Here is a 19810-nt window from a genome sequence, read left to right as displayed (position 1 = left end):
CTAGACAGAGAAATCAAACATGTTTTTTCAAATTGGAAATCTGTTTCCTATGTGTCTTGTGGGGATGTCACTGGAGGCTTGAAATCATAATGCAAGAATTGGGACTAGATCTGTGAAGATATGCCCACATGCTGAGGTATAATAAAAATGCTGATGCAAAAGTTACTGGTAGGCACCAGCGTGTCAACGGCAACTGAGAGGTGAAATATAAGGCCAGACCGATGCACTCCAAAGGGATACAAATATAAGCAAAATAAGAAAAAATAACTTTCGTACAAGTTTGTCACAGAACAGCGTGAAAGAACTTGAGAGCTGCCAGTTAGGTGGGTGTCAGTCTCTTCTCCCAGGTAGCAAATGACGGGACAAGGTGAAACAGCCTCAAGTTGTGCCAGGGGAAGTTTGGGTTGGACATTAGGGAAAATTTCCTCACTGAAAAGGTGGTCAAGCCCAGTACAGGCTTCGCAGGACAGTGGTGAAGTGTTCAAAATGTGTAGGTGTTCAAGATGTGTGGATGTGACCCATGGGGGACATGGTTTAATGGAGAACATGCAGGTGGTAGAGGGATTGGTAGTTTAGCCTGGTGATCTTAGAGGTCTTTTCCAATCTTAACCATTCTATGATCCTGTGATACTGTGGAGAAGCACACAATGTTGATATTGGTTCAGGACATTGACTGTGTGGTTCGTTATCACACTCAGCAGCACTGCAGGCACAGATCTAGAAATTACAGTATTTGCATTAAGCCGCATTAGAGAACATATATGACTACTTTAAAAAATCTCCCAAGCCCCCCAAAATCCATCAGTCCTTATTTATACGCCAGCAGAGTTTAAATTATAATGACTTAGAAGTTTATTAGCAAAGAAATAATTACATGTGGAGTTTTCCACTCTTGGGAGTTGCATCCATCCAGTGCTTTGATAACAGTGATGCACAGTGAGGAGTCCCACTGAGTTCCCCACAGTCCCTCCTTCTCTGCAGGAGATGGTGAGGCTGGACTTGCTCCTGGAGTGCTAGCTGGATGAGCCGGGGGCTTTCTTATAGAGAGGTTTCAGTACGACCCTTTCATTTGGGGCTAACACCTGTGACTGAAGGGAGGCTGGGACTGTGCAGCAGATGGTGTGTCCTCTGTGTGGATGTTAATGGAGGGCTCAATTAAAACACAGTCAGTAAAAACACGAGATCTTTTTTTTTTAACTTTGTACCAATAGCCTCAGGAGCTGTGAAGGTAAGTGCTCGCTAACTGCAGTACCACATCCTGTTTCATACAGGAAATAAAAATACTTTTGTTTCAGGGCTCTGTTGTGCCTGTTGTTAGTCCTGGAGAAGAATATATTCTGTGGTGCTTTACTTTGTTTTTTTTTCTTATTTTCCTTTTGAGTGAATTTATTCTATCCTCAGTATGGCTTTTCTGGTTGTTGCTTCCACTTCTCAGGCCCCCTTGGAATTGCCAGGTTTGGAAGCTGGTCCTTCTTCCCTTTCAGCTGATGTGTTTTTCCCTTTCATTTGTTTTTGGCCAGAATTCGCTTGGCAGCCTACTAAAAAATAAAAATAAAATAAGAAATACCACTTTTCTTCTTTACTAGGTAAAGATGACCTTCTCCATATAGTTAATGATAGATTCTGATTTTTTGTCCTGGAAAGGAGTTTAAAATTTTCTCTGCTAATGGCAAGTTGAATTGATCCTGTATTACATCTCAAGAGATGTTATTATTGCTACTTTGGTGGAAATGATGGAGCGTATTTGACTGGCCTTGGAAGGATCCTTGCATTGTGCTGTCTGTGGGGGATGTGGTGGCTCTGAGCTGTACTCAGAGCAACATAAAATGCCTAAGAGTAGAAGTGAGTGCCTGCTTGATTTTTTGTCTGTTTTTTTTCCTTGCTCCAGCATAAAGTTGTATGTAATGATTTTCTTGCAGCAGGATTTCTAAGATGTGCTTGTAATTTTGCCTTTTCTTTACTTTGTCATTGGGTAAGTATGAAGATTTTGTCAGGAATTTGGTTTACACATCTCTGTTAAGTAGTGCTGCAGTACTTAAGTGTTGAAGCTCCTAATTTCTGTCACTCAGAAACCTTCTCCTGAGCATTTTAATTATATGAATGTAAAGTAAGCACTTAATCACTTTTATAGCCAGTTTTTATTAACAGTTTGCCAGCTAACTCATGTCTGAGGTAGAGGCCCCAGTGGCCAAGCTGCCCCTGCAATGGTGGGGGGCCAGAGAGCCTGTCCTGACACTGCATTCCTGCTTCATGTAGAACCAACAGTGCCAGCAGTGTTTCTGGCTGGACAAATGTGGGTCTAGAGTGTGAAGTTTTTAAATTTATATGCAGTATAGGAAGTGAGGACTGTGCTCTAGTACCCTGTCTAAGAAACATTGAGTGGGACAAGGAGTGTGCTTTGTTGTTGTTAGGAAATGGCTGATGTATGTCTGTTGTAAAGCTAATTCTTTAAATGAAAATATACCAGATTAAATGAGTAATTAAAATTCTGTAATAATTAATTTAAAGCAGTTGTGGAGAAATCCCTGGCTGCAAGATCAAGTGTGAATGGCCGAGAGGTAGAAGAGTGTTGGAAAAGCTTTGCACAGGGTGCTATTCTGGATAGGGCAATAAAAACAAGATTGCAATGACAGATACAGAGACTGCACTGAAATGAGTGTGTAAAAGACGTTTTTACTCATTGTATGTAAAACTCATTGTATGTAAAAACCTGTTCAAGAAGAACACAAGTCAGAGCTGAAAATTCCTTTCTCCAGAATATGCCTGTTGTGATTCAGATGATAAAAGATATAAGGTGTGTGCCAGTGCTGGTAAAGCACAGCCTTTTTCTGGATTAGCTGTGTCTTAGTTTGAAAGACAGGTGTCTGCTAAGGAAGGCTGGAACCCCTCTTGAAATGGAAAACGTCAGCTCCCTCCCTCCAAATTATTATACTTTTGAAATTAAGGAGCTCTCAGGCAAACATATGGGAATAGGAATAACAGTTCTTTTCTAGGAAAATTAAAATACAGTAATACAAAAACCCAAAACACTGACAGAGTCAGGATACAACTTGACACCCTGTCAGTCAGGGTTGGTAGAGTCCCATTAAACGGTGGCTGCAGTCCTGGAGTCACAGATGTGGTTCTGTTGAAGCACTGGTCCTGTAGATGGGTGCAGTTTTCCTCTGGAATCCAGTGGAAAAAGGTTTCTGTGATGTTCCAAATCTCACATTTTATCTAGGTAGGAAATGCTTGGCTCCTTCCTCTGGGTGGAGCATCTCACAATGGGATGATGTGATTTTATCAGTCATACAGTGGGACTCAGTGGCCCATTAACAGAGGATACCTCCCTGGAGAAAGGATGGGTTGGGGAAAAGATAAAGAACACTGTCCCACCTGGTTTTAACAGATGGTGAAAGAATACATACTTTTGGTTACATCCTGCTTTTCAAACCAAGACAAGCTTGCAGGAATGTACCTTAGGAGAATCTAATGAGAATAAAGGTGGGATATTTTGATGCAGGTTTTTAGAAAATACAATGACAATGATGTTCAGTAGTGACACTCGAGATGCTATGAAGCATCTATTAGAGAAAGCGTCTTCACCTAAGGCCATTTAAATTAGTCAGAACAGGATAAAAGTACACAAAATCTCAAAATTCCAAATACTAGCATTATAGGTCTAGGGAAACTATTGGTCCTTCTTGTGCTTTACATGCACAAATATGTTAATTTTAGTGACATGATTCTTTCTGTGAAAAGCTCTTTTTTTGTGTGTCTGTATTTCAGTGGTCATGTGAGGTGAATTGAATATACCAAATTTCTGGCAACCCTACTCAGATTGAGCAATTTGGCAATTTGGGTTTTTCAGCATTGTGTTTTTTGTAGGAACCCAAAGCAGCAGCTCCTCTGTGGTTCCTCAGAGATGGAGTCTGCCCTGAAATGCATCATTCATTCAAAAATTTTGTATCGTGCTTCATCCTTTATCATTTCCCATGGAGATTCTGATGGGAGAGGAGGATAAGGGAAGAAGAAGCTTTGAATATTTTCAAGGTATTTGATGTAAATCTTTTAGCAAGCTCCATCCCATGCTGGTAGAAATGCATTTATTGTCACTTTTGTGGCCTCTCCGTAGTGCTACCTTTCGTGGTCCCTCATTTCCCTTTTCAGACTGTGAAGCAGACTGAGAGTTTGCGTGCTGAGAACTGTGGTTTTTTTTGTTTCCATGACGTTACTGCTGTTACTGACGCTGTTCTTGAATTAATATCAAACTATATCTAAGCAAAAAGCTCTATAAAAATATGAAGGAGGCCTACAAGAGAGCTGGAGAGGGACTTTTTTCAAGGGTATGTATTGATAGAACAAGGGGAAATGGCTTCAAACTAAAAGAGCTTTGGTCCGTTAGGAAGAAATTCTTCTCTGTGAGTTTGGTGAAGTCCTGGCACAGGTTGCCCAGAGAAGCTCTGGCTGTTCCATCCCTGGAAGTGTCCAAGACCAGTTGAATGGGACTCTAAGCAACCTGATCTAGTGGAAGGGGACTGGAACAAAATGGTTTTTGTTTAAGGTGCCTTCCACTCCATTCTGAGAATCTAGGATTCCACGATCTAGGTTTCTCTTTTCTGTTCCAGAAGATTCAAGCTTCTAAACCATCCTTTGTATTGCCTTTCAGATGGTTTGAAACTCAAATCCAGCAGTAATCTCCCATGACTTGTGCTTAGCACAGCTCCTCCATGGGCATTTGCCACATTTATATACTTTGACTCACCAACCGCAGTGGTGGTCGGAAGTGAGCTGGGGGAAGCCAGTTCCTGTGAACATGGCATTTAACCCATGAAATGAAAGCTGCAGCAAGAGCTGTTCTTCCTTCTTTTTGGTTTTCTTACAGCTTAAGCAAGTAAGAAAAAATGTGTGAGTCTCTGCTCAAGCATAAGTAAGTGATATGCCTCTCTTTTGATGGGGAATTGCAGGCCATGCCAGATTCTTGCTTGATTTGGAATATAATGTTTGCTTGATTGCATTTGTTTCTGAAAGCTTATGGTGATAACTTCGCTCTCACTCTTTTTGCTGAATTTTATGTTTTGGAATGCCAGAAAAATGTAAGCTAATTGTTTTCAGTGTCGCTGAGCTGGGTTCTGTAGCACGGCTGTACAGCCCCAGCACACGTTGCTTTACACCCCTGCTGAGGTCTCTGCTGGGCTATGGATAGGAGAAAGGTGAGCTTCAAGTAGGTTTGAGAAAAATTCTGGACTTAATAAAACAGGCATAAGAGGAAGAATTTATGTGTGAATTTATAAGATAAGGGTCAAAACACCCTACTTTGCAGTACCATAAGTAGCTCATAAGAAGTTCTAGCCTAGACTAAAGGGGAGTCTGGTGATGCCACCCATTTGAAAGCAGTGAAGGAACCACTAGCTTTTGTTTTTAGTAAGAAAAGTAAAGTGCAATGAATCCCAGAAGGAAAGAAAAAATAATTGGGTTTTAATTCCTTTTAAAACTTCACAAACTGATACCAACAGGCAGTGTTGTGGCAGTGGTTGAAGAAGAATGGGGAATACTTAGGGTAACTGGTACTTTATCCCAAGTCAGCATGGGATAGCTGGGCTCAGCTTAGGATGTCCAGTTGGGGATGTGGTGCCTATGGCTCTCCTCCTTAGCTGCTGTGGGGACTGTGGACGTGTCTGGCATCTACCAGGACTTTGGTACTTGCCAGAGCTGAGACTGGTGCCATGCTTGTGTCATCAGCATGGGTTAGAGGGGTCTTCTCATATTTTCTAGAGTGGTGGTGGGTGCAGAGATTTGTCCACTGAGGAATTGAATCACTGAAGCAATTTTTAAGAAAATACAACATTGCTAGATTGCATTCCAGTCACATGCTGGTGAATACCTGGTGAAACACTGGGCTCTGTTTTCTGCATGCTGCCCTTTTAATCTTCTCAAATTCAGGCTTTTCCCTTGTGTACTGTTTTAATTTCTGGCTATGTTGAGGTACTGTTCATAAGGAAGAAGTCCTAGTCCTTCCCCTTAAAAGCTGGCCTGTGACAACATAGCTGCTGTCACAGGGAGTTTTTGGTACCCAGAGTTGAGCCATCAGTGGAAATTCTGTCAGTGATGATGTGTTTGCTATTAATTACTCTATTAATCTGTTCTAATAATATTCTCTGTTTTCACTGCATTTTTCTGTTAAACAAAATTATATTTGAATAGAACCTACTATTTATTATTTCCTGGTTTTAACTAGAAGGATGCCTTAATAGCTGGTCTCAAATCTGCTGAAAAGAAGATCTTTGTGGTAGAAATACTAATGAAGCTTCAAACATTTACAACTGGCAGCCATACATGGGGAATTCAGGGATTGTTTATTTGGGTGGCAGAGATCACAAAGTAGATTTGGGCCATCTGAATCTATTTTTGACCACAAAATGTACATTGTCCATGCCTCAGACTCCAGGGGCTTTATTCAAAAGGTCACATCCTGATTTAATACCATTAATATAAATCCAGGATAATTTAGTTGATGTGAATAGGAGCACTTTTTTTTTCAGGTTTTTGATCTTAATAGGAATCTGGCTGAAAGTAGGTTGCATTTTTGAAGCTAAAGCCATATTGTTGAAGACATCAGAGAAAGGTTTTTCACCTTTAGATTAATCCTTTCTATGTGATGCAGGCCACCTTCCACTCTGGCGAGATTCTGGTAAATTCAACTAGTCCATTTCGAAACAGTAATAGGGAAAGAATGTTTGTTGTGGTTTCTTTCCCCTTTTTAGTGCATTTATGTTCAAATTTCTGAATTTGATGTATTTTTCATTTCTGAGTACTGCCAGAACCTTATATATTTATATGTTCATATGCAGCAACTTTTAGCCACTTTCCATTTTAAACTTTTTTTAACGTTCTCTTGACACACTAGAAAAGCTGATGTGAGTGTTTTATGTAGGCTTGCCACAAGTCCAAAATCAAACCAAGATCAAATACTGCAGGATCCATAATGGTTTGTTTTCTGAGTCTTCACAGAAGTGAATCAAGAATGTAAAAAGACCATCAATCATATTAATATATGTAAAGACCATCAATCATATTAATCACTTCTTTCTCCATGTTGACGCTGGATTATATATTGATGGCATCTTCTACACTGGAGCCTTTTACAAGCATGTTAATATTTTATATAAGGAGGATTAATAAATAGGGATAAAATGCAATGTGGGTGATTAAATCTGAAGAAATGGCACTTGTACCATTCCCACCCCATGGAATGTATTTCTGAATCATCCTAATACAGTTGTATTTTATCAAGTAACATAACGTTATATGCTACAGCACTTGTATTTCAGAGAAATCCTTTTGACGTGATTTTTAACTTCTATATTTGCTCTATTATTTTGGGTATCCGTGGTAATTAATTAATTAATTAAAGACAGGACTGCTGAAATTCTGCCTTTCTTATCAGTCAGGCAGTTTAACAGGATAATTAAGGCTGGGTTGTGATATGAATTCACTTGTGAGTGAATGGCTCAACTCCCTCCTTCCCCTCTTCCTTTCTTCAGGAACTTGGATGAGTGATATACTTCCAGAAGTAGCACAAATTGTCTTCAGGATCAATAGAATAAGTACTGACTTCTTTCCTTCCTTCCTTCCCTCAGGTTGCCCTTGTTCTCCTATTCAAATCAAGTGTCACTTTGACTCCAATCCTGTGTTGGAAGCATGTGGGGAACTGCAACACATCAACTCAGCGCAATGTCTCCATCAGTCTGGAAGAAAGCCCAAAACCAAAACTACACTGGCCAAAATGCATCCTCTACAGAAACCCCAAGGCAAGTGGCTTTGACCTTCTAGAAGTTGTACAAGCTGCTATTGCACAGGAAGTATAATAATTTAAAATTATTGTTCCAATTTGAGTCGTAGCAAACCAGCTACTTTTACATTGTAATGTCCTGGTTTGGAGGAGAGGTATCTGCCAAAAATGGCAGAAGCTTCTCTTTGAAATGGAGAATGTAAACGCCCTCCCTCCAAATGATTATAATTTTGAAATTAAGGGGCTCTCAGGCAAAGATATGGAAATCAGGAATAACAGTTCTTTACTAGGAAAATTAAAATAGAAATACAGTATTACAAAGAACAATCCCAAAACACTGACAGAGTCAGAATACAGTCTGACACCCTGTCAGTCAGGATGTTGGTAGCAGTCCTATTAAATGGTGGCTACAGTCCCCCTGCAGTGACAGATGTGGTTCAGTTGAATCTGTGGTCCTGTAGAAGGTGCAGTTTTCCTCTGAAGGTCCAGAGATGATGTGGAAATGTCCGGCTTTCCTCTGGAAATCCAGTGGCAAGAATGTATCGTGGTGTTCAAAATCTCAGTTTTTATCTAGGTAGGAAATGCTTGGCTCCTCCCCCTGGCTGGAGCATCTCCCAGTGGGATGATGTAATTTTATCAGTCATACAGTGGGACTCACTGGCCCAGCAGCAGATGATATCTTCCTGGAGGGAGGATGGGTTGTGAAAAAGATAAAGATGATTGTCCCACCTGGTTTTAAAGATGGCCCATTAGCAGATAGTATGTGCCACAGAGATAAGGAAATCACTACCCCACCCGGCTTCAACAGATGGTGATAGAATACACATTTCTGGTCACATCCTGTATTGCAACGCAAGACAAATGTATAACAGATAAGGTTTTACTATCTTCGTTTTCCAATGTTAGGTAACCACTTAGAGAAGCATTCAAGGAGAAATTGATTCAGCAATAACCAATTACTTAATTTGTCACTTCATATTTCGTCCTGTTGTTATACCTCATGCAGCTGTGACTTGTAAATTGAATTTAACAATATTGTTTGTATTTTTGATGAAATTTTTAGAAGTATTTTAGGTAATAATATCTTACTGTTTAAACCTGGTCTGTTTTCCATTAATTGTAAGAACTATATATAGCAACAGGAAATGCCTAAATGGAACAAATGTATTTTGAAAATATGAAGTGAAAGCTAAACCTATATGCTGTGATGCTTCCACAGAACTACCAGCTAATAGTCAAATAGGTGGCAATCCCAAAGTAGGATGGAAGAGGAGCCAGGAAGATTCATGTTGCAACTGGTCCCAAGCTGTTCTTCTGGCCCCCCAAGGCTTCTAAATTCTACAAATAAAAAAAAAAATGCAGGACATTTCTTGGAAGAGTATAAATTGTTTTCATGATTCTTCATCAGCGAAATGAAACGCAGTCTGTCATTGTAATGCCAGTTTGCCAAGAGCTCTCCTCTCATCACCTCATGCTTTATAGAATTGATAACACTTATGTATGTAGTGGGTGCTAGCCTCAAGGGAATTGAGGATGCAAAAGTCAGGGAGTTTGAGATGTGTTTGGAACAAAGGAAGCTAAGCCTGAAGAAGATACTAAGTTCATAAACTAAAATATTTAGAAGATATGGTCCATGTGATAGATGGTGATTATCTGAAAAAGAAGATATTTTGTTGTTGTACACACTGAGCCATTGCACCACTATCCCCTCCCAATTAAAATACCTATACAAAAGGATTTCAGCCTTAAACAACAGCAAAGAAAGCCTTGTATTTTATGCTTCTGGAAGTAAATCTTAAACATTAGATTATTATACTACTTCATGCTTGAAACATCTCACAAGGTCTGTGTCTTTATGGAGCTTTCACCTAGAGGTCTTGGTAGGCCAAGTTTAATTAGTGGTTGTTCCATGAATGTTGTTATTACTGACAACAAAAAGGAATAGTAAAAGTGTCTGTTCAGTAGTCTTGATTCATTCTCCACCCAGTCTGCATCTGGGATTGCCCTGACCCAGGTGCACTTGGCCTTGAACCACATCTGGTGTGGCTGAAATTTTGCTTGCTAAGCAGTCCTTAGTAGGATTAATGGCTTTGCCTTCATGCTGATGTCTCCATTTCTCAACATTACTTCAGTAGGTAAAAATTCAGAATGAGCAAAAGTGCTTTCCTGGTTCCATTTGATCCAGTGCAGAGTGTGTTATCTGAGGTGATTCAGATGAATCCACTAATGGGAAAGACATCAGACATTTACATGGACAGCAGTGAAACCCAATGTAAATGCTTTGGTGTTACTGTAAAACCTTTATGGATCAGGGCAAGCTTTATGGTATTAAGCTTTATGGTATTATGGATCAGGGCAAGCTTTGAAGGCCTGATGGGGTATGTAGGGTAGGTTCTGACATGCCTGCCTGCTGAACTATGCACCCTCTGTAAGGAGCACAGAGCTTGTCTTTGGCTAGATGGTTCAAATCACTATGTGAATGCTTGTTTTTAGGTTGTTTTTTATTTTTACAAGGAGAGACATGGCCGGACACTCACTGGTCACATGAAAAACCTGGCAAACAAAACTCAGATCTTCACCATCCCGTTTATATGCAAGAAGGTGTTCTTTTCCTGTTTCCCTGTTATTCCTGCATAAGATAGGGCTTGTAGAGGTCTTTTCAAAATTGGACTTTAACAAATTCCTATCCTTTATTTTAGAATAGGATTTCAGATGGTTTTGGAGACTGGGCAAATCAATCCTCTTATAGGAAGTGTCCTCTTAAAGCTCAGATCCTTAGAAAATTTGATTTTATTCTTTCATGCTGAAATAAACCAAATAATGTAGGAAGTTTAAAATCTGACCTTTACTCAGAACTCCAAAATGCTTTAATAGCTCTTCAACACTGACCTCAGACACTGTCTGGTTATGGACTACTATGGCAGCCACCCACCTGCTGGAGCAGGGCAAACAATATAGGCTGATGTGGATCTTAAGACAGATGCAGTGCCTTCTTCAAGGAAGGCACAATTGGAATTGTCTTTTTGGGTGCATATGCCTCTATTTATCCTCCTAAAGCAAGTAACCGTGGAAATACATTCAGAACAGTTGTTAACTCAAGCCCCTTTACAATGCTGATCACATGTGCCAAATGGATGATCAGAGTCAGAAATGGTTGAAAGAAACTGTTCTCGAAACTGTTTTCTAATACAACCTGTAGTTAGAATTTCCTCATTTAATGTGTCAAATAATTGGATAGTCTAGAATGGATGGTACACTTGGCAGTGCTATCCATGCAGTGTGTGCTTTGGGAACAATCCCACCGCGAGGTTTCCTGTGTTCCAGTGTCAGTTCTCGCTATGGGAGTTGCTTTCCCTATATGAAACCATGACAGCATGGGAACCTGTCATCATGATTTACTGCCTGTGTTATGATAAATCATTTACGCTGCAATTGATGGAAGATCTGAATAAATTTGGGAAAATGACATTACATTTTAATGCTGTTTTTTTAAAATACTGTGTTAAACTTTGTACCTTGGCCTCTTTGTGAGTCCTGAAGTAGAATGTGAAGGTTCTTACAATACTTTTTGTATTTATACCATATGCAACTCAACATAAAACCAAAAGAGGAAGGAAATCTGTGAAGACTACTACCCCACAGAAGAGAGGGGGGAGGGAGAATGAGAGGAAGAAAACCCATTGTGTTCAGCCTGTGGCATTTTGGACCAAGCAAACTGAAATCCATGCTGGGGTTGGGTTTTGATGGTTTATTTTGGTATTTGGTTCATCCCTCTGCCCTTTTTTTTCCCAAGAGTTTCAATGGGGTGCCAGAATTTTGAGAAGTCATGAAAGGGGAAGCTCATTAGTGTGATTGAGATGGCAAGCAAACTTGCAAACTGAAGCATAAGCTATGCATCCTGTTTGGTAATGAGGAAGCAGTGTCGTGCTGCAAGCTGCTTGGTTTGTTAGCACGGCTAACCTAGCTGGAGAAACACAAAATAGAAGCCCGTCATTTTTCTTTAGCAGCTTGCTTTGGTGTAAGCAATACTTCAGGACTGCACTTGTGCTGTTTATAAAGAATGAAGAAAGAGTGCATATCTCGATCTGGATTTTGTTTCCAGTTTAAGATGAAGAAGATGGAGATTTATCCTCCTGTTTTTTCCTTTCTCTTTCTTTAGTACCTCCTAAGCCTGTCCATCTCAAACCTGGGCAGGAAAGAATTCCTCCTGCACCATCTCGGCCTTTGCCAGCTGATCCCAAGTCATCAAGGAGCTTAGCACCTGGAGAGGAGGAAATACCAATATCAGCAGGAGTCAACACGCTCATTGAGAAATTTGAAAATATTAGGTAAATACGGCATTGTGAGAGCTGCTCTCTTCTCCCTTTTCTGCATTTTTAACTTAGAATATAATAGTAGAAAGCATTAACTGTAATGATCACATAGGGATCCTCTTGGGATGTTTTCTGCTGGAAGTGCAAAGCTTCACTGAGGACAAAGTATCTTTTTAATAAAAGCTTCGAGTTTTAGTTTGTAGCATACAGTTATGCTTAAGGAGCTTAAGACCTGCTGAATTTGGTAAAATTCTAGCAGAGGCAAGTAGCCCACAGTCTGCTTCCAGTAAGTTGGCTTGATGTGGGAATTGCATCATAGGAACTTGGTTGTTATGATATCAAATAATTGAGTTTTCTGTCAAAAAGATACGATAAACATCAGATATTTTGGAGGCAGGGAAGGGCATAGGGTACTGTGAAACAATGTCATGTAGAACAGCAGCTGTTCTGAAACTTTGTATATGAAAGACACTTGATTGGATAAAATACATGTACTTTGCTGTAAAACCAGCTCATTTTACAAATACATGAAAAGTTTCCACGAAGAGCAAATGAGCAAATCTGCCTGATGGAGCTAAGTGATGGGGCTTTTTTCACAAAGAGGGAGAGGGAGACAGGCACCGTACTGTGCCTTGGAGTGTTACTACCTAGGTGAACATGGTGTCTTTCAAAAAGGAAGAGTAGTGCCTTCTCACGCTTCAGTGCATCCTCTCTGCAGAAGATACGTTGCCTCAAAGGCTTGGTTCTGTTGAAGAATGAGAGTTCCTGTTTAAGCGAGCCCAGAACCAATTGCTTCTTTTTAAAGGCGATTCCTTCTCGAAACCTTCAAACCAGACTGTTCTTCAAGGTGACATGGAAAGCACTAACGGCCCAGGATTCTGGTGGTGCCATTTCAGTAGAATGTAGGGGTGATGTTTTTTCATTGGATGTTGTTGGGTGATCATTATTATTGCGATGTGCACACTCTTGCTTTCTGGGATTGTCAGTGGGGTGCAAGAAATACAACCTGAATCAAGTGACAGTCAGACCCTCTCTTTCAGGGCACTTATGAAACTGGAGTGTTAATATGACTGTAATGCTTCTCTTCACCCACAGGCAACCTGTGCATATTCTTCAAAGAAACCAGTTAAATTTAGCTCTTAAGATGGAACCTGGCCTGGACTCATCCAAGCAGATGAGCTTGTGTGACTGTGACACAGTGGCTTCCAGTGGCTCTTCCACAAATGACAAAACTGAATTGGATGAAGCTGAGCCCAATGTACCATGCAGCATGGATCTAACTAACGCAGACATAATGAAAATTAAAGAGCTGAGCATAGGTAGTAACAAAAGCCATGAAGTCTGTACTGCTGTGACTATGAGCAAAGAGCCCCAAGAAGAGCTTGGCAATAAAGACTCAACTGCAGAACTGAATGGGAGTGGTAAAATTCCCAACAGAGACAGTGGCATTGACAGTCCTTCTTGTAGTGTGGCTGGGGAAACATTCCCCAGTGAAGAAGGGGCAGATCAGAAGAAGCCCAGCATGGCTGGGAACCCAGGAGAGATGGAACCTGACAGAAAGGGCGCCAAACCTTCCTCTGTGGAGCAGAAGAGAGACTCCACACAGGACGAGGACAGTGACATTGATGAAGGAAGCAGTGAGGAGCAAGAGATAGCAGAAGTCCCAAAGTTAGAGTATTTGGATGTAAACAAGGTAAGGGAATTTGTTTGTTGCTATCGAGTGCTTAGAAACCAGTTCCTGGCATAGGCAAGAGGTCTTTTGCATCACTTTCATACATTGATTATTTGTTTGGTTGATTTTTCATCAACGGATCATCAAAGCCAGTATTATTTCCTGCTTTATGCAGGTCCTAACTTTTTACTAGATAGTTTTTTAAAAAGGTTCCCAGCTTGCTTTGAAAGGTTTCATGTAAGAGAATCCATCACAGCTGGAGGTAAGCTGTTAAAATTCAAATACTTTTGTAGGTCAAGACTCCCAACTTGTGTTTGTTGTTTGAGTTTGTCTAGATTCAGCTTGTTAGAGCATGTTGTTTTCTGTGGAGCTTTGTGTTATTCAGAGAGTTAATTGGATAATGCATCTTGCAGTGTCAGGACCTTGTGTCTGAGTAGAACAGGCAGGATCCGAATCTTGTCTCACACAAAATTTAGAGTGTTTTTTTACAGAAAACTGTGCTTTTGTTGGTGTGACCACTTCTTGAGTGCATATAAGTTGTTTTAATTGAAATTATGTCAAATTACCCTTCAGGAAACTGTAGCTGGAAAAGAGATTTTTTCTTTGATTCCAGACTAATGTAGTCCATGCTGTTGTGTATTTGCAGCAGCTGTGTAAGATTAATGACAGATTTCTTTGGTTATCAACTTATCAAAACAGTTCTTTTTAGAAATAGTGCTGCTAAAAGGGATTAGATTTTTCCAAAAAAACAGAATAGAATACTGCAAAATATCTGCAAAATGTTCCACTTTTTGTTTGATGGTTCTTTTTGTTTGTATTTGGGATTGCTTGGGTTTGTTAGGTTTTTCTCCCCCAAGCCATGATGACAGTAAAGTTAATATATGAGATTTTTCTGATTTTTTGTGTTTTAAAGAATGTGATGAGCACCTGCAGCTAATGACCTATAGCTAGTGAAGTGCAGCATCCACACCTCAGTTTGTACAAATCGAGTGATTCTGTTGAAATCACCAAGTGTATCATGATTTGTGTTTGTCTGTCCTGGTTTGAAGGACAGGTGTCTGCCAATAAAGGCAGAAGCTCCTCTTTGAAATAGAGAATTTAATTCCGCTCCCTCCCATGTGTTATAATTGTTTGAATCAAGAACTCTAAGGCAGAGAGATAAGGGGGTAGGATTAACAGCTCTTTACTATTATAATTAACCGTACAAACAGAAACAGCAGGTATGAAAAATTAACAACAAAACAGAGCAAATAACTCAGTTCCAGCCCTTTCTTTAGCCACAGACACACTGCCTGTGTCTGTTCCCGGTGGTGAAAAACGTGGCAGGGCCCGCACAGCTGCGGAGGTGGCAGACGGGAGGCGGGAGGAGGCGGCAGCGGCCGCGCTGTGTCTCAGGTGGGAGCGGGGTGGAGGAACAGCTCCCCGCTCACCGTTTGAGTCCTGGTGGTCAGCTGTGTCCTCCGAGGCAGGAGGCTGGAGCAGAGCAGATGCAGGGCAATGTCCGACGGCAGAGTGCCTGGCTCCCCCCGCGTTTTCACCTCGTGGGCTGGAGACAGCAGTCCCCGGCTCCAAGCTCGCCAGAAGCATGAGCAGCGTACCCCCCACCTCCCCCCCACCTGCCCGTTTGTCTAGAGTCGTCAAAAGAGCATGGGTGTAACCTGGCAGGTCTCGTTAGCATGATAATGGGAAAAATTCTTTAAACTGAGACAGTGAGAGAACAAAACCCAACCCCCAACACTGTCAAGGGCTTGTCCCTTCAGAAATGTGGACATTAGAATGCATTTCTTAGTTTCTAGGTCAATCATCTGGTGACTGGAAAAGAATTATGAACATGGCATGCTAGTTCTGTACCTCAGAGCTTGACAAGTGTGTTTATACATACATACACACACTGTGACATACTTCAATTATTTTGTAGTCATAATGTGTATGTATGTGCATGTGTGCCACAGAAACGTTATTAGTTGTAAGAGACCAACAAGAAACCGTAGAATCATACAGTTTCCTGAGTTAGAAGTAACCCATAGCAATCATCAAAGTCCAACTCCTGGAAAATAATACATTACATAAAAAAGTCTCTAATCTGGTAATTAAATTTGCAGTCTGGACTAGCAATGCTGTATCAAATTAACTGTAACAACCCCAAATGAACACTTTGCCATATGATTAAGAAGTGCTTTATTGACAAGTACCAATGTTTTGTAAGACTTTGAATATTTGATAGCTGTTCTTAAGTCTTGTTCCTTAGGTTGTGTCCATATAATAGGAAATAAGGATGAAAAAACACAGAGTTATGAGGTCATAATTCTTTGGAACTCACCTGGTGAGTTTATGAGAGAGGTATCTCCAGAAGAAAACTTGTATGTTCTGGCTTTTTTTGTATTACCCTTCCTCCTGATGTGCATATATGTGCTGTGCTGCAGGTTTTCCCTTGTAGTTTGAGTTGGTTTCTCCTTCCAAAAGGCAATTTTGAGGCTCACCAAGCTACATTAAGTCGTCTTGTTTTTGTAGCCACATAGAGGAGGAAGGCTGAGGGAGTAGCTACCTCTTCTTCAGTGTAAAGATTGTGCCCTCTTCTGGGGGCACATTGGGTGAAGCTGATTTCTGTGCCAAGTGTCCACATGAAATCACTGAATCATTATGGTTGGAAAATGCCTCTAAGATCATTGAGTCCAACCACTAGTCTAACACTGACAGGTCCACCACTACACTGTGTCCCTTATGGGGCAGTGACTCCATCACTTCCCTGGGCAGCCTCTTCCAATGCCTGACCATTCAGTGAAGAAACTTTTTCCTCCCCTGGCACAACTTGAGGTCATTTCCTGCTCTCGTCTTCGATTCTGTCACAGATATGAGGCACTGTGCACTCAGTCTAGAGTGACGCAAGGAGAGCTAATGTGATTCAAAGTTGACTTGTTTCATGATTATTCTTAAGCTGGAATTTCTCATCACCCTTGACAAAATTGATAATTTTCCTGCTTGGAGGAGAAGAGGAGAATTCAGTTGGCATCAGCTGCTGACTTGGGAGCTGGGGAGACCTCATCTCCTTCAGAAAGCCTTAAGTTGGGAGAGAGTGTCTTTTTCCTGCATTCCCCCTCCTACCCCTAGTACCAGGCCTTTCAGCTGGACCATGGAGGTAACCAGTGGTATCGTTAAATATGAAAATTGTTATAGTTGGAGGCGAATGCATAAGTACAGCTGCAGAGTGATTTAATGATGGCTCAGTAACTGCTAGGATATCAGCATAAGTAAAGCTCATGAATAACTGTTCTTTTCTACTTCAGTTATCTCTCCATCTTCTGCCCAAGCTTTCACACAGCCCATGGCTGGGGAAGATAACCTTGCCTGATATGTGACTTGTATTGTTTTATTTAGTCCAGGTTTAGCTATACAGTGATGTGGCTTTCTTTAGGAGTCTGCAGCAGTCTAACAGGACTCATTATTAGCACAAATTTTAAAATCTCAGGAGTGGCTTACTGCAATTTCCAGTTATCTTTTATCAAAATTAAAATTAATCAAGGGGAGCATATTAGTTTTGATAATGTCTCAGAAAATGTCAAGATCTCTAGGAAGTGATGCACATTAACCTGGATGATTACAAAGATGATTACAAAGAAAAGAGTGGCATGAGACTGAGGGACTGTCAAGCTCCAAAGTCCCAAGACCTGCTGACTGCCTGAGAGTCTGAGTAATGCTTCTGGGAGGGGTATCAGTGCTTCACAGTTTTTTATGTAGGTATTTCTTTCACTAAGAGTAAAATATGCTCATTTGAAATCACAAAAAAAAATGCTTTTCTACCTCTGCCCTGCTTCCTGTTGTGTAAATAGTAACAGTGGAGTCCCACATGGGTCTCATGCATTCATGGACACATGCTTCCATTCTGCCTGTACATGGCTGGAGTTTCACATCTGATTTCATTGTCCAGTGCGTGTTGTAAAACTTGGCCTGCAGCCTGCTACTCAGACCTTTGGGTGAGATTATCTCCATGTATATTCTGAAAAAAAGTCCATATGTCAGTATTTTAGTCATAATGATGGTTGAGAAAATTCAAATATGCCATCATCATCATAATCATGCTTGGTTTAAATATCTTAAGGAAAACGTGACTTCAGTGCAGCAAAGACAACCAAAGATATCCTAACTCATTGGATAACTTTTCTGTATTGTTTTCAGCATTGTCAAGTAGGAAGTGGTCTATAATCTTTCTGGGACTTTTGTGTTCTTTGCAGGGCTGACTGGTGGGGTTATGAAGCATGATTTTAACCTTAGCTCTATCCCAGCAGCTCTCTTGTAAGCTTTGCTGAAAGCCCTGGGGAGACACATGCTGACTGAATATAGTTGTGCACATCCGTTGTATGAAAATGGTTGCTGCAAGATTCGAGGTGCAAATGCATTCCAAGTGTGAATCTGACCTTCATGAGATGCTGGTTCTGTTTGATTTCAGGCTGTTGTTTCCTTTTATTTGAAATGTTTTATGGACAATTGCAGCTGAAAATGAATTTTTGAATCTTCCATAAAGAAGTGAAGGTGCATCATGCTGCTTTGAGCGCTGGAGTGAACTTTCTGTGTTGTGAAGGCAACACCTCCCTCTTCAGTTTTCTCATCTTTCTCGTCACCCCACCAGCCACATTGTTCCATTCAGCCTGTGCAGTAGGCATAAGGTTCCAGCAAATGACTGCACAGGAGCTGTGGCTGTGGCGAACAGTCACCCAGCAAGAGCACTGTGCAAAGCAGAGCATAATCTCAGTCTGCAGATTTATTTTACTTTTCCGTTAGAAACAGGGACCATGAAATACCTCATTTCTAGTGAACTGAATGATGACTCAGGCTGTGTTAAAGCTATCCTGCCATGGCACTAAAGGAGCTTAGAAGAATGGGACTGCCTCACAATTAATTAATCTACAATTTAATTTAAAATGTTATGCCCGTTGAAAGGCAAATATGTTTCAAATTTGTCTGAAAAATGTGCCTATCTCTCTGTCTAGCAGAGAGAGCAACTGAAGACAGAGTCACTGTAAAACTGAGCTCACACCGAATCTATTAAGCCCTTGTTTGGTATTTAAGCAGATGTCAGCAAGTTTTCTTGAAATATAAACTGAATTGCAGATGGTGAAGGTCAGGAGGTTAAAAATCGCCTGTGCTATGTAAAGATTTACTTCTGAGTACAAATGTATTTGGTTGGCAAGAAGTATTTTTCCAATTCTGAATTCAAACAACTCGAAGCGTGCTCTTGGTGGCTGGCATACCAGCTAGTTACATCAGTGCTTTTCATTTGAGCCCTCCTTTGTGCCCAGCAAAACCAGCAGATAAATTCTTTCTCAGTGAGAGATCCTTGTAGTTACTAGGTTTGACTGAATAAGTGTAAACTGAATAAGATGTATGTACTTGGAGCAATTTCAAACCTTATTGTGCTGTGATTTTTTTTCTCTTCCACTAAATATTAATACATATTGAACAGAGAAGGGTGTTGTGTAGCATGTTGAAAGAGCTTAAAAGAATATTTGAACTGACTTGAAATAATTTGACAGGCAAGGCATAGAGAGTCTGTGTCAAAACTTTCACTCATGGCGTGTTTGCCTATCTTCAGATTTATGCCTGGAAAAAGAGGGGTTGCTTCAAATAAAGAAAAGCTATTCATTTTCCTTCAATAATACTTACATCATGGAGCTGTGGGTACTTCATGCCAAGTGGCATCTCATTCCATGTAGGATAGCTACATGGGTAGGATAACTACGTGGGTCTGATTTGTTGAAGTTCATGGCTTGCTTTGAAAAGCCTTTGAAGTTTTCAGTTGTACTGCAGTTTGTCTGAATGTGTGTGGAGGATGGGTGTTTAAATTTTTCTCATCAACTTTATTTGGCAACAAAATAAGGTGATGTTGAAGAATCTTAAAGAGAGCCTTTATTTGATATTTTCCAACAATCTGATGGTGGCCCACATTGTTATACCTAGAAGTCCTTGCCCCAGATGCGAGCACCAGAGACAGGCATCTGGGATGGAGCACTGCTGCTGGTGACAGGCCCAGGTACTTCCTGAACTGGAAATTGCCCCATG

General features: G+C 40.7%; 1 protein-coding gene across 4 annotated transcripts in view; it reads left to right on the top strand.

The window, feature by feature from the left end:
- Positions 1 to 19810, top strand: part of FGD3 (FYVE, RhoGEF and PH domain containing 3) — a 94424-nt gene that overhangs the window by 38492 nt on the left and 36122 nt on the right. For 2 of the 4 annotated variants that reach the window (XM_056501612.1, XM_056501614.1), the window contains exons 2-4: positions 7620 to 7790; positions 11931 to 12099; positions 13180 to 13777. In XM_056501612.1, coding sequence (XP_056357587.1) covers positions 7620 to 7790; positions 11931 to 12099; positions 13180 to 13777 — 938 coding nt within the window. Of the gene's footprint in view, positions 1 to 4298; positions 4326 to 4827; positions 4910 to 7619; positions 7791 to 11930; positions 12100 to 13179; positions 13778 to 19810 lie in introns of those variants that run through there. The other 2 variants (XM_056501615.1, XM_056501613.1) reach the window with 2 other exon arrangements.

Source organism: Oenanthe melanoleuca, chromosome 12 (assembly GCF_029582105.1).
Source record: "Oenanthe melanoleuca isolate GR-GAL-2019-014 chromosome 12, OMel1.0, whole genome shotgun sequence".
Lineage (NCBI taxonomy): Eukaryota > Metazoa > Chordata > Aves > Passeriformes > Muscicapidae > Oenanthe > Oenanthe melanoleuca.
The sequence above is the reverse complement of the archived record's forward strand: the minus strand, read 5'-3'. Positions and strand labels throughout refer to the sequence as shown.